At 39.7% G+C, this 15272-nt stretch overlaps 1 protein-coding gene across 1 annotated transcript in view; it reads left to right on the forward strand.

Annotated features, from left to right (window-relative positions):
* LOC118741798 (box A-binding factor-like) overlaps positions 1-15272 on the forward strand; it is a 38388-nt gene that overhangs the window by 18786 nt on the left and 4330 nt on the right. The window contains exons 2-3 of the mRNA XM_036473773.1: positions 12420-12769; positions 12852-12982. Coding sequence (XP_036329666.1) covers positions 12420-12769; positions 12852-12982 — 481 coding nt within the window. The remainder of the gene's footprint in view (positions 1-12419; positions 12770-12851; positions 12983-15272) is intronic.

Raw genomic sequence — 15272 nt, forward strand, 5'->3', positions numbered from 1 at the left:
GTAAAGGACCGTAAATCTTCCGCAAAATCTTTCTCTCAAACACCCCAAGAGCCGCCTCATCGGATGTTGTCATTGTCCATGCTTCTGCGCCATATACCAGCACGGGCATGATGAGTGACTTATAGAGCGTGGTTTTCGTACGTCGAGAGAGGACTTTACTCCTGAATTGCCTACTCAGTCCAAAGTAGCACTTGTTGGCAAGAGTGATTCTACGTTGGATTTCAATGCTGACATTATTATCGGTGTTAATGCTGGTTCCCAAGTAAACGAAATTCTCTACTTTCTCGAAATTGTAACTGTCAACAGTGACGTGGGTGCCAAGGCGCGAATGTGCTGACTGTTTGTTTGATGACAGGAGATACTTCGTCTTGTCCTCGTTTACCACCAGACCCATGCGCTTTGCTTCCCTATCCAACTTGGAAAAGGCAGAACAGACTTCGCGGTTTTTGTTACCGATGATGTCGATGTCATCGGCATAAGCCAGCAATTGCACGCTCTTGTAGTAAATTGTTCCTGAGCGGTTCAGTTCTGCAGCTCTTATTATCTTCTCCAACATCAGATTAAAGAAGTCACATGAAAGGGAGTCGCCCTGTCTGAAACCCCGTTTTGTGGCGAACGGCTCGGAGAGGTCTTTTCCAATTCTGACGGAGCTGGTGGTATTGCTCAACGTCATTTTACACAGCCGTATGAGTTTTGAGGGGATGCCAAATTCAGACATAGCGGCGTATAGGCAACTCCTTTTAGTGCTGTCAAAAGCGGCTTTAAAGTCGACAAATAGGTGGTGAGTGTCGATCCTTTTCTCGCGGGTCTTTTCCAAGATTTGGCGTATTGTGAATACCTGGTCTATGGTGGATTTGCCAGGTCTAAAGCCACACTGATAAGGCCCAATCAGTTCATTGACGGTGGGCTTCAGTCTTTCGCACAATACGCTCGATAAGACCTTGTAACCTATGCTTAGAAGGCTGATCCCGCGGTAGTTGGCGCGAATGGCGGGGTCACCTTTCTTGTGGATTGGGCAGAGCACACTTAAATTCCAGTCGTCGGGCATGCGTTCATCTAACCATATTCTGCACAAGAGTTGATGCATGCACCTTATCAACTCCTCGCCGCCGTACTTGAATAGCTCAGCTGGCAGGCTGTCAGCTCCAGCGGCTTTGTTGTTTTTCAGCCGCGTTATTGCTATACGTACCTCGTCATAGTCAGGCGGTGGAACGTCGACTCCGTCATCATCGACTGCGGGCTCGGGTTCTTCTTCTCCACAACTTTCTGTGCTGCTGCCATTTAGTAGGGCGGAAAAGTGTTCCCTCCATAATTTAAGTACGCTCTGGACATCAGTTACTAGGTCGCCATTATTGTTCTTACAGGAGAGCGCCCCGGTCTTTAAACCTTCCGTAAGTCGCCTAACTCTCTGGTAAAATTTTCGGGCATTCCTCCTGTCGGCCAGCATTTCAAGCTCTTCGCACTCACGTATTTCTGCCTCTCTCTTCTTGTTGCGGCAAATACGTCTCGCTTCCCTCTTCAGATCCCTATAGCGGTCCCACATAGCGCGCGTTGCGCCCGATCGCAGCGTGGCCCTGTAGGCGGCATCTTTTTTCTCTGCAGCTTCCTGACACTCCTCATCGTACCAGTTGTTCTTTCGGGCTCGCTGAAATCCGACTACTTCTTCGGCGGCGGTACTTAATGAGCGGGAAATGTGGTTCCACTGCTCGCATATGTCGGTTTGTTGAAGAGTGCTCTCTGAGAGCAGGTGTGAGAGTCGAGTAGCGAAAGCGCTGGCTGTCTGTTGTGATTGCAGCTTTTCGACGTTAAGCTTTCCTTGCATATTTGGGCGCACATTTTTTGCTGCACATAGGCGGGTGCGTATCTTGGCTGCAACAAGATAGTGGTCCGAGTCGATGTTTGGGCCTCGGAGTGTGCGTACGTCTAAAACACTGGAAGCGTGCCTTCCGTCTATCACAACATGATCGATTTGGTTTCTCGTTTTTCGATCCGGAGACAGCCAGGTAGCTTGATGGATCTTTTTATGCTTGAACCTAGTACTGCATACTACCATGTTTCGGGCCCCGGCGAAGTCGATCAGCCTCAATCCGTTGTCGGACGTTTCGTCGTGGAGGCTGAATTTTCCGACGGTGGTTCCAAAGATCCCTTCTTTGCCCACCCTGGCATTGAAGTCGCCAAGCACGATTTTGATATCATGACGGGGGGCAGCGCTCGTACGTGCGCTCCAAGCGCTCATAGAAGAGATCCTTGGATGCCTCATCCTTCTCTTCCGTCGGGGCATGGGCGCAGATGAGCGAGATGTTGAAGAATCTCGCTTTGATGCGGATTGTGGCTAGACGCTCGTCCACCGGGGTGAACGACAGTACTCGGCGACGGAGTCTCTCTCCCACCACAAATCCAACTCCGAATTTGCGCTCCTTTACATGGCAGCTGTAGTAGACGTCGCAAGGCCCCAGACATTCTTTGCCTTGCCCCGTCCAACGCATTTCTTGGATGGCGGTGATGTCAGCTTTTGTCCTTACGAGGACATCAACCAGCCGGGCAGAGGCACCTTCCCCATTAAGGGTCCGGACATTCCAGGTGCATGCCCTCAAATCGTAGTCCTTTAAACGTTTGCCGTGGTCGTCATCATAAGGGGGGGTCTCATCCGAGGCTTTGCCTTGCTTCTTCACTGGAAGTGGTTTTTACGTGGCGGGTCCCAAGCCCAGCGCACAACCCATTGCTGGGACGGGGGTGGTTTCGCAACCAAATACACGTTTATATAGCGAGCCGCTTGCTCCAAGCAGACACCCGCTTGCAGCCGCACCTACTGGTGAACAGACGCTGCAGACTTCAGTGAGCCCTTAAACCGAATAAGTCAGAGTGGCCCCACCGAAGCTCCCTCTCTTTCTGCCGTGACCCAAGGCTCCACTCGGATTGGTTACCGCATCTCGCACATGGGTTGCTCACGTTGCCCAGAGTGCGCGAACGAGGACGCAAGAGTCGGGATTGAGTATAGCCATGCAACTGTAACTGCATACCCAGCGCAATGACTATACCCCATATGTTTTTTCACCCTTCCGAAACCTTCCGCTAGATGGTAAGCCGAGGTGTATCAATTTTGAGTAAATTAGCGTCCTTCAATTTGGAAATATTGAAGTTTCAAGCATTTCTTAAATTTACCGTTATATGAGAATCGGCCGTTATTTTAGTCCGATTTCAATAATTTTCAACGTTTTGCTTACACGTGGCAAGTACAATAACCATACCGAGTTTGGTAGAAATTGGTAGAACGGTTACCGATATACTTATATGTGATCATAAGTGGGCGGTGCCACGCCCATTTTCCAAAATTTTACCATAAACGTATTTCTTGGTAAAGAATTGTTGCAAGCATCAATTTTGAATAAATTAGCTTCAATATTTAATGATTTATCGAAGATTTTGTATTTCTCTAAATTACCGTTATATGGGATGTGGGCGTGGTTATTGTCCGATTTTAAAAAGTTTCGGCGGTTTTTTATGCTGTACCAAGGCCAACAACTGTGCCAAGTTTGGAAGAAATTGGTGCAGCGGTTACCAAGATATACACATGTTACCATAAGTGGGCGTGGCTACGCCCATTTTCCAAAAATTTATAATATTCTTATTTTTCGTCTAAAAATTATTGTAAATATAAATTTTGAGTGAATTATCTTCAGTAGTTACTAAAATATCGCAGTTTTCGTATTTCTGGAAATTACCGTTATATGGGAAGTGGGCGTGGTTAAAGTCCGATTTCGCCCATTTTCAATACCAACCTACCTTGGATTAAGAGAAACCTACATACCAAATTTCGTTGAGATATCTCAATTTTTGCTCGAGTTATCGTGTACACGGACAGACGGACAGACGGACAGACGGACAGACGGACGGACGGACGGACAGACAGACATGGCTTAATCGATTTCTTTTTTCATCCTGATCATTTATGTATACATTTGTCTATATCTATCTCGATTCGTTTTGGCTGTTACAAACAACCGTTATGTGAACAAAATTAATATACCCTTGTGCACAAGTGCGCTCGGGTATAAAAATTATAAATTAAGTACCAGCATTATGTTTGTTTGTTTGTATGTATGTTTGTTTGTTTATAGCGCAGATTTATTGGTCAATTTTGTCAGTTCTCAACACTACTATTTACAATATCTACTAACAACAAAAAGCATAGAAATTTGCATTTCCAACTCCAAGCTCACAAACCCACACTCATGTATATACAAGTACATATGTACAAACATATGTATGTATGTAGGTATACTATTTAGTCATTAAAATGATTTCTTCGAAAAGCCTAAAATGATTCGTTTCCTGATGAAACGAATGTTGAAGTGTGAAAAACATTTATTTGCATGCGCTGTCGCCTTTATCAGCTGTCTCGTCTGTCTCAACGCTTGGCGGCTGAGTGCCTCTTGGCTACCACATTGTAGTCTAGCGTTTTGATTGTGGCAGATTTGAGGCGTTTCTCTGCTAATATTCATAAGTAAATTTATACATAAATATGTGTGTAAATATATAATATTTATACCTAGCGATAATTATATCTGTGTAGTTTGCATACTATGCTAATTTATGCGCCTGAAACTTTTCATGATTTGCCTGACTGATTTGTAAACGTGTGAATATTTGCATAAAATTAGAATATGCTTAAAAAAATACTACAACTACATACATACATATGTACCTACATATTTTCTCAAAGATCTTATGCAATATTGCATTGAGTTATAATTTGTGCTTGGACACATTAACACTTCTAAGGAATATGCTGAATCTTGTGACTTCTTAGGTTAGGGACGGAACCGTGGAGAGAGAGTACTCATAGTAGCAGTAAAGAATAGCAACAGTTTGCAAAAAATCACTTTCTTGTTTTTTCGAATTCAACTTGGCCTCTTTTCCTATTACTTTATGAAAACAGACTACTTTCACGGGATCTTACTCTCGACTTTTATCCGGGGGTTTACATTCGTGAATAGACACATTTTTTCTTAAAGATCGAGCTTAGGTAAATATGTATATGTTGGCTTCGGAAAAGCTACTTTTTAAACTCATTTTGAGAAATTGTCAATGATCTAAAAAAAACTGGAAAAATGAAGAAGAAGTTTTTAAAGTTTGTTTGTTAAAAAGTATGCTTATATTCTTGATTCACTTGAATAAGCCCATTAAAATTCTATCTGCACAACAAAAATATTATAGGGAATGTGGGAAGGTACATTATGAGGTCAGCTACCTATCACGGCATAGTGAACCAAAATGAAAGAAAAAAACGCGTGCATGTAAACCTAAATACGCGGAAGAACTTAAACTTCACAGAAAAAAAAAAACAGAAAAGAAGTTTGCAATATTTTTTCCAAAACATTAAGTGCCCTTTTTCTTTGTATATATGTGTTTTTGTTTCCGCCCTTGTATATGTGTTTATCTATGCCTTTCTATTTGCCTTTGCTTTTATCTTTGTCCTTGTCTTTGGCTTTGATTTTGTCTTTGTATTCGGCAAAACTTAATCTTAATCGGCCTTATCGTGAATTTTCATTCCGTGTGAACTCGTTCACATTTCGCCCATACACTTAACCTCTTAGGTATATGTTGAATATTCACCAAGCGAAGTAGTTCGCTTCGAATCATTTTCACACTATCGTATGCCGTATTCACTAGTGAAATAACTGTCACTCTCACAAATAAAACCGCAAAAAAAAACAATTGCACGAAATCCTCGAAAATTTTATTTAATCGCTTTGCCAGCTGTAATCCTAATTTTGAAATTTCTATGTGAAATCCCGTTCACCCGAAATCCTTCCACACTCATGATAGAATGAACGATTTCGGTGAACGAAATTTTTCACCAGAACATTCATGATAGGCTGAATGCATTATGGAACGATTTTGTGTCATCTTTTATCAAATTTGATTTGGATCTTAATCTTAATCTTATTCGTTATCTTAATCTTAATATTAATCTTAATCTTCCTCTTCACCAGCATCTTGATCTTGATTTTCATCTTCCTCTTCATTTTCATCTTCAATTATCATCTTAATTTTGATATTGATCTTCATATCCCTCTTCTTTTTCATCTTTATGTTCATGTTCCTCTTCGTTTTCATCGTCACCTACATATTCATCTAAAACTTCTTTATCTCCATCTTCAGCTACTTCTTCATCTTCTCCTCAATCTTAATCATAATATTTTTTCTTTAATATTTGTCTTTGTCGTAGCCTTTGACTGCGTCCTCGCCTTTGCCTTAATCTCTGCCTCTGTCAAAAACCTTGTCTGTAACTCTGTCTCTACCCGCCGCGAGTGGCGGTCAACGTAGCTGTTCATTTGCTGTCCATGCATTCCCCATATACCACCCTCACCGTGGCGTTAAATATTGAACGCAAATACCTCCGAACTCCGGCAAGAAGCTTCACTTCAAAAAAGTAGTGTCCATGCCACCACAAATTAGATTACGAAGCGTTCTAAAGGCCTGTGGTAAAAATTTTAAATCACGGACAAACAAAAGCGCAAGGGTATTAATAGCAAGGTTATAATGGAAATTTATACACTACGGATAATTCACAATTCAAGTTCTTTCTCGACATATTTGGAGCTTTTAATGATGTCTATATATAGACATTATTGGACTCGGTTGAAGTTAATCCTACTATAAATCACTGGATTTTCAATCTGTTGAAGAGCTGGATAAGTAGACAGATGCACTCCTCTCAGGGAAGTGTTTTTAACAACATATTACTCAAGAAGTGAAGTAGGGGTACTGGATTAACAGCTTATGCTGATGACTTAGCCATTACCATATTTGATTGATGTCTAAAGTGAGTGACGAGTGAAATATTCGAGAGGACATTAAGTAATAGATATACACAGCTTGTCCTGCTATGGTGGAGCTCGAAGTAATTCCAGAAAAAAAAACGGGCCAGGTACTCTTCAAAGGAGGGCATAAGGTTCCACACAAGTTTATACTAATAAAAACTCTAAAAACACACACAATCCTATCCCGACTCTGCGATAAAACACGCAACGAACAGCAAAAAAAATATCGCAATATGCCAGATCTTTTTTTTTTATAAATTATTATTTAAAATTAATTTGATTAATCTCAGTAATAAATTTCTTTGGGACTTAGGAATTGAATTTCGAGATGGGTGGTATCGGAATTGAATATTTAGTCCCTTGCACATCTCTAGTCCGTATAATTTGTTAGTGTAGTTTTTTGTTTATGTGCGGCCGCTATCACCTTGTATAAATTCGCCTTGCGTACGATTTTATAAATACAGTTGCGAATATCGAAATGCGGACATAAATGAAATTTACTTAGACCGGAATTGCATTATGTGAATTCTTTATATTATTGCTTCTTATTCAGGGTAAATATGTATGAAGTTTGGAAAACCTAAATAATGATACAATATTCTGAATCCTTAGCAAACGGCTCGGATAAGTCTTTCCCAATTCTGACGAAGGTGGTGGTATTACTTCTTTTCGTGCTGTAGAAAGCGGCTTTGAAATTGACAAATAGACGGTGAGTGCCGATGTTTTTCTAGTGGGTCTTTTCCAAGACCAAATTTTCGGGCGTTTTTTCTGTCGCCCAGCATTTCAAGTTCTTTCTATTCACGTAAATATATCGACTTTGCCACACAGCTTGCGTTACGCCCGATAGCAGCGTGGCCGTGTAGGCAATATCTGTTTTTGCGGACTTTCTTTACATTGTTGGACACAAATTTTTTGCTGCACCGAGGCGGTTGGTATCTTTGCTGTAAAAAGATAGCGGTCCGAGTCGATGTTTGGATCGCGGAGTGTACGTACGTCTTAAACACTGGACCGTGCCTTCCGTCTATCACAAACAACACTGTCGATTACATATCTTGTTTTTTTCGATGTGAAGACAGCCACGTAGCTTGACGGATCTTTTTATGTGTGAGCCTAGTACTGAATACTACCCCAGCGAAGTCAATCAGCCTCACACCGCTAGGAACATGAAATTTTGCTCTTCCAACAGAAAGCTTAAGTGAAAATGGCAAAGATCGGGTCACTATAACTTACAACCTCCATACAACTGATTGTTCAGAATGGGGTTCTATTTCACATAGACGGCTAAAACCGATGCTTTATAAGGCATATATTCTATACCACTGATTGTTCAGATATGAGATTTTAAATATCTCCTCTATCTTTGTGTGTAGTGAAGGTAAAATTTTGTTTAGCTCCCATGCAACTAATTTAAAATGCAGTAATCGGTTGAAGTACAATTTTCTGATGTTCATGAAAACTAGAAGCCTTCGGCATAGCCGAAGACAACACTCTCCTTACTGTTTTTTTGCCATATGTTTGAATTAGCGAGAGACTTTTGGCCACTAAAAGATTTAAATGATGGAATTTGTGTCAATAATAAGTGCACTTTTGCTTGTTCAATCTAATACCTTTCTTGTGTTAAAGCCTATTTAAAGTGAGACAAATAAAGTAGAAAATTTGGCTTGCCGTTTTTTAAAGCAGAGCTTCCTAAAGTGGGTTCCGCGGAACCCAAAGGTTCCGTAGAAAAGTCACCGGAATTCCTCGACATTCATTTTGTCATGAATAAGCACGGCGGTCGGTTTGAGTTGCACACAGAAAGAAAAGTTCTATAAATAGCTTGACCGAGACGCTATTATATATTTTCAAGTATACATATGTACTCGTAGTTGGTATGATTGCCGTACCTGCATAAGAGCGTTGAGCTTGTGCTTGACAGCTTGTTTTTTTTCTAACCAGTATGTATTGTTGGCCGCTGCAGATAGGGGTATTTGCCCGATTTATGCGGCCAAAATTATTTTTATGAATATTTCAACTCGAAATGTTTAGAAAATACGTGTTTTGACATATAGAATTGTAAACGTCCAATTCTTCCATCAAAACAAAGAAAATAAAGTTGCTTAAAGTTTGATATCGATAGACTCCATGTTGCCGTGGTCCGATTGTAGGAACCCGCATATTTACGTGTTCGTCTCGGCGAGGAGAAACTTTATATCTGTGTTAAAACATTAACAGAGTTGCCACCCATTAAAAAATTTTGTTCAATTAGTTAAATGAATTGCTGCAATATGGGTTTCAATGGAAGTGGGTTTGAAAAGGCTTTACCTCTAAGCGACCTCCCAGGGTTACCACCGGTTTAAAAAATCAGATTCAACTTTAATTTAGAGAATTAGATAATTCAAATATGTACTATCACAGTATAGGTAAGAAAATGTAATAACACAACATGTTTTTAATAATAACAGTAATATTTATTGTTAAGAAAATGTTGTAAGTATTAACTTGGAGTAAATGAGCGTCCTCAATTACTGAAATATTTTCATCGTATTGCTTTTTCATACCACGGTTATTAAGTGCACCGAGTTTGGTACGAATTGATAAATGGGTTACCGAGGTATACATTTGTGATCATAAGTGGGCGGCGCCACGCCTATTATCCAAAAAATTATAATAATCTTATTTAATGATAAGAGGTTATTTCAAGAATAGATTTTGAGTGAATTAGCTTGAGTAGTTACCGATTTAGCGCAGTTTTCGTGTTTCTGTAAATCACCGTTGTATGGAAAGTAAGGCTCATACCGAGACTATTTGTTTTTAATTAATTGGATTCATATTATGGTCCAGCGGCCTCAAATTCATCTAAAAAGTTAAATTTCATTGTTTAAATATATCTAAAGTAGTGTAACTATATACTAGTTGCGTTTTTAGATTTTTCTTTAATACATTTTCTAAGTAAATAAATATCACTTATCTGCCATTTTCGGCGGGAAATCTTTTCACACTACATTAGCCAAATTTCCAAGCTTTCAATTGAACAAAGAATAATAACGCGATCTCTCCCGGGATACAACAAATTCCTTAATATTCAACAAAAATTAAAAAAAAATACTCGTTGAAAACCGCTATTTTCGTTACTTTTAAACTTAACTTTTGCTTAATAAAGTAATTAAACAAATACCTTCTGTATGCGGATCCATCAATACTTTTAAAGAATACAATGCAGAAACTAAAGTATTAACTTAAAACCGTCACGATGTTTCTAGAGAGCGAAAATTTATTTATGTATATGCAGCGTTAGAATATTCTGTTTCCGGTCAACGGTGAGCGTTCGCTGTGCAAGGTAAAAAAGTGAAGGGAACTGGGAAATGTTATTTGGAATATTCTCTATCAAATGTGACTAATCTTTTAAGTTTCCGTCAAAATTTTGTCAAATTGGTTTTTGGCCGCCTAAATCGTTCAAATACCCCTATGTGCGCTGTAGCCAAAGTGTTATGTACAACTTTCTGGAAGGAACGCGATGAATTGCCAAATTAAATGTGAAATATCATAACTGGGCACTTGGTAAATCACCGGAAATCTTTGCCAGAATATTTTTCGGATGGTAGTAGTAATATCGGTCTGGTACAAAATCCATTTACGAAGCATTCATAGATGTTTCGAGTACTTCGAAATTGAAACACTCATTTGAATCTGTGTCTCTGAAAGAGTTTTGGGTTAATGTTAACCTGGGATTTCCAAAATACCATATGTCTGTCACCAAATATTATAATATTCTTCAAAAGACTACGTGAGCGAGCAACCATGTATTTTTTGTAGAAAGAATGCAACTTTCCGAAGGTTTGATTTTGTGGTATTCTTATTGTGAATGGGCGTTTCGCACTGAACATACCCAAAAATTACAGATGTCACCTGCTCATTTAACAAAAAATCATTGAAATTTGAACCGAAAAGTTTATACCTCAAATTTTGATGCAATATATACGCAAATTTTTCCACTATTTTTGCAGTTTTATGTTTATGTGCTGGTATTCAGAAACATATGATTTGACACTGAAATACTAAGTTAATGTCTGTCACTATGGTAGTATTTTAAATACCACAATAAATTTCCAGAATGCAAATACCAGATGTATGTTTCCTGTGTAGGAGTAAATATCATGAAGTCGCTAAAAAGGCCTCTTAACTTTGCTTCCTTCTGTCACAACGTACCCGGTCAACAGGGTTTTCAGCTTACACTTATATAAAAAATAAATTCAGGTCGAAATTGGGTGCTACCCCAGAAATGCGCATACAGCTTTCAGACATTATATCGAGCTGCTATTTTATACAATAATTAATTCATTTCATTCACATTAAAATTAAAAGTATACATACTTATTTCTAGTAAAAGCTTTTATTCATATCTAAATTGCACTGCCTTTGATTTTTAGTAACTTGAAGTGGGCTTCCATAAAATTATAGGTGTTTAGAAAGGGTTCCATCATCTTAAAAGTTTAAAAACCCCTGTCTTAAAGAACCGCAATAAACACGAGTAATAAGAGGTATTTCGTTTTTTCACCACAATTCTTTAGAATTGATAGTCCTTTGAAATGAGATGAAAATGCATCTTCTCCGAAACCTTGTTTTATTGGCTTCGTTTTATTGTATCTACATACATTGAACCAGTTTTTGAAAGCTCAACAAAAACATAATTAACCCAATTCAGCTTAAACGCTTAATACATACGACTTTGTGACGTGAGGAGTGCTATTAAACAATTTAATAACTAAGTGCAAAAAACTCAAAAAATTGCTTCATGTTAATAATATACGAATGATGGAAATGAACAAGCTTTGATGACTTGATAATTGTGGCAGCACATTTACAATAAAATCAGCGTCAAAAATTACATTCATATAAAAAGATTTATTTACGTGCGTAGTTATTGAGCAAATTATCTAAATTATTTATAGGCATAATTGTAGAAAATGAATGTTGTACGAAAAAAAAAATGGACACTCACAAATTACCACACAACCGGAATATGTACATAAATAAATATGTGAGAATATTGTGCAAATTGCGGCACAGCCAATTGGACGATTAATTTGCATAAAATAATTTCATAAAACAAATAATTGAATTCCATATCTGAAATATGCATTTACGCGGCGCCTATTACGCACTGCGGGCATGTTGCTTGTACATATGTACATTTGCCCACCGAAAGCCACCGTCACTTGTAGATGTAAGTTGCCACACATTGTTGCTGCTGTCACAATGGCAGCCAATTCAATTGGCGGCAGCCCATGTGTGTCTGTGCAAAATTGTAGCTTATTAGCGGCAGTGAGTGCATTCAGGTTGCAATATAGGAATGTAAATATGTATATACATATTTCAGTCTGCATAAATAATAGCGATAACAGAGGGGCCGTTCTGTCTGGCACTCGAATTGCTTGCAACATTTGACAGCGAGAAGTTGATGCATGCGCCATGGTAGGAGTTGCGTTTTGTCTGCAACATAATACTGTTTGGGGCCTACTCATTCGCGTAGCGTAGTTGAATATTTTGTCGGCCTTGAATGAGCTCTGCAATTTACACTTTTCTTATGTATTCTACATTTTATTTTGACTTCAGGCCCGGTTTCCGTGGAGCGTTACCCCGATCCCGACGATGATGTCGATGTGGATGTCGTCGATTGCAGTGACTCTGAATCACAGTCGGCGCGTCCAATGCGTGGGCATCATCGCCATCAATTACAACAACAGCAACAATCACAAACGCATCACAAATTGCAACGGCATCACCACCACAACCAGATTCATCTCAATCATAGCACCAGCAGCAATACAAATGGGAGCACCAGCCTTGGCGCTGGTGGTCAACAGCATTCGAGTCGCAGCTGTAGTCGGGGGCGCGCCTCGCCACACAGTCCTAGCAGCCCTACTGCGAACGACGAGGACCGCCTGTCGCCGGAGCCACCGCAGGTAAAACGCAAAGTCAGCAAAACCCATTTTCTTACCAAGGAACACTTTCGTGACTAATTTAGTTTTTTTGTTTTGTTGACAGTCCGCGCCGAAAATTGTTGGCTCTTGTAACTGTGATGAGTTGCTGCCGGTGCAATGTCACCTGGAGACGAAGGAGTTGTGGGATAAATTTCATGAATTGGGCACAGAGATGATTATAACGAAGACGGGGAGGTGAGTAATTTTTGAATGCAAATTAATAAAAAAATCTGCGCTCAACAAGGCGCAGCGAACCTCTTATACTAGCTATTGAAATATTATTGCCTTGTAGCTGATATACAACGCTTAACAGTATGTAAATTATTTTAAAGCCAACCATAGGACTTAGGCGGCTTTTAGAAACGAACACAAATGAAATTCCGATAAATATGCGTGTGGTTAATTTTGTAATCGAATAAACCTATTTCATATTTTTTATGCAAAGGGTAATGCTATATTATCACTGATAGTATATATGCGAAGACGCCCGAGGATTACCAGGCATCATTACAACCAAAAAAGGTATATTATTTGATGTGAATTTTTTGGTGCCGAGCGGTGATAACCGATATTTTGAACCCAAACGAAAAATGTGGCCTACATGTGTATGGTTACCTCGCCATGGGGCGATGTGAATTAGCCACCATGCAGGTATATGTCAATTAGGCGTAGTCTGTGCGCAGATTCCTTCAAAGTTCTTACTTTGATTAGTACATTTGGGGATGAGTAAATTCGGTACTAGGAAAAGGGATCGGAAAATGCTACCTCTACGACAAAAAGGTACCGTCTGAGGCTGATGAACTTCGCAGACACTAGAAAAATGGCAGTCTGCAGCGCTAGGTTCTAGCTAAAGTGGTTCCGAGGGGCAAACTAGGTGAACTATCTGTTGGACCCTGCGCAGATAAAAATTTGCGCTAAGTAATGCATAGAAAGCTCTACGTTGAAGAGCTGCAATTACCTCAGATTGCCAGCATCTTGGGCAGTCAACTCCCTCACCTGCTGTCTGAGAAGAAGAAATACTTGCATTCCAGCGAGTCTGAGAGAACAACCGGTAGTCGAATCGACTATGCCACAGAGAAAACTGTGGCGTATTTTCGTAGTAAAAGGAGAGCTTGAAATGCAGTCCAACAGCAAAAGCGTACGAACATTTTAGTACATAGGAAGTGGCGCGACCTACAGAAGGTTCCAAGAACAGGACTAAGTCATGTGAGAGCAACCACAGCGATTTAAAGACCGATGTGTGAACCATACTTAAATTAAAGAGGTAAACGCACTATGGAATGGTAACAGCGGAGACGCCGATACGGAAGAAACCCCGGGGTGCCCACCCGAAGATGACAGAATCGAAGGCCCAACAACCGACATTTACGAGATATAAACTATGCAAGACGACTGAAATTTAATTGTACTCTACCCAATCTACAAGACGGGTGACCCCGTCATAGCCGCCAACTACCGCGGAACCATTCTTCTAAACATCGCCTATAAGGTGTTATCCAAGCCGTTGTAAAAAAATCACGCTCTATAAGTAACTCATCATGTCTGATCTAGAGTATGGAGCATAAGAAAGAACAATGAAAACATCTGAGGGGCGGTTCTTGTCTTATACAGTGAGCAATATGGGTTCTACATGATGTGGACATACTTCGGCTCCGTTGGCATGTCGTACGGATGGAAATAAATTGAATGAAAATAAACAATGAGAATCACGATGCTGGTAATGGAGGCAGACAGTAGGGCTATTCAGGATATTGTGGAAATGTTATTGGATTTGAATTTGAAATTGCATTTGCAAATTTTATGCTTGCTACCATGGCAACCGTTTTCATTTTATTGTTGTGAATTCACAAATACACCTAAATATTCAAAGGCAAGATCATATGCATAACACTCCGAACAGCCCTAATATATAGAAGGCCTTGGGCTTCAATCGGCATTTCAAAATGGCGTCAGTTGGCACAGAAGTGGAACGACTGGCTGGGTGTTTTGGACTCGGCCAAAATCACTTAGGCGGTTATATCGCCAAACAAGTACCGAAATTAATATTTTTTTCGTTGTCACTCGAAAAAGTCATAATTGCTTTTTATACCTTTCATGAGCATGAAATGGTATTATAACTTTGGTCCGATGTTTGTAAGTACCAGAATACGAAGAGATAGACACATTAAAATGTATACTTAAATGATCACAACGTCGAGCTGAGTCGATTTAGCCATGTCCGTCTGTCCGTCTGTCCGTCTGTCTGTCTGTTTGTATGCAATCTAGTCTCTCAGTTTTCGCGATATCCGGATGAAATTTGGTAGGTGGGTGTATTTTAATAATGTATTAATCATTTGTCGGAACCGGAAGAATCGGACCACTATAACATATAGCTCCCATATAACTGATTGTTCAGATATGGGATTTTTCGCTATAACTTCTCCATTTATGCAGCTAGGAACATGAAATTTTGCAATACTTCCACCCATTATCATCAAAAGACTTA

Source organism: Rhagoletis pomonella, unplaced genomic scaffold (assembly GCF_013731165.1).
Source record: "Rhagoletis pomonella isolate Grant_MI unplaced genomic scaffold, Rhpom_1.0 Rhpom_scaffold_00006, whole genome shotgun sequence".
NCBI lineage: Eukaryota > Metazoa > Arthropoda > Insecta > Diptera > Tephritidae > Rhagoletis > Rhagoletis pomonella.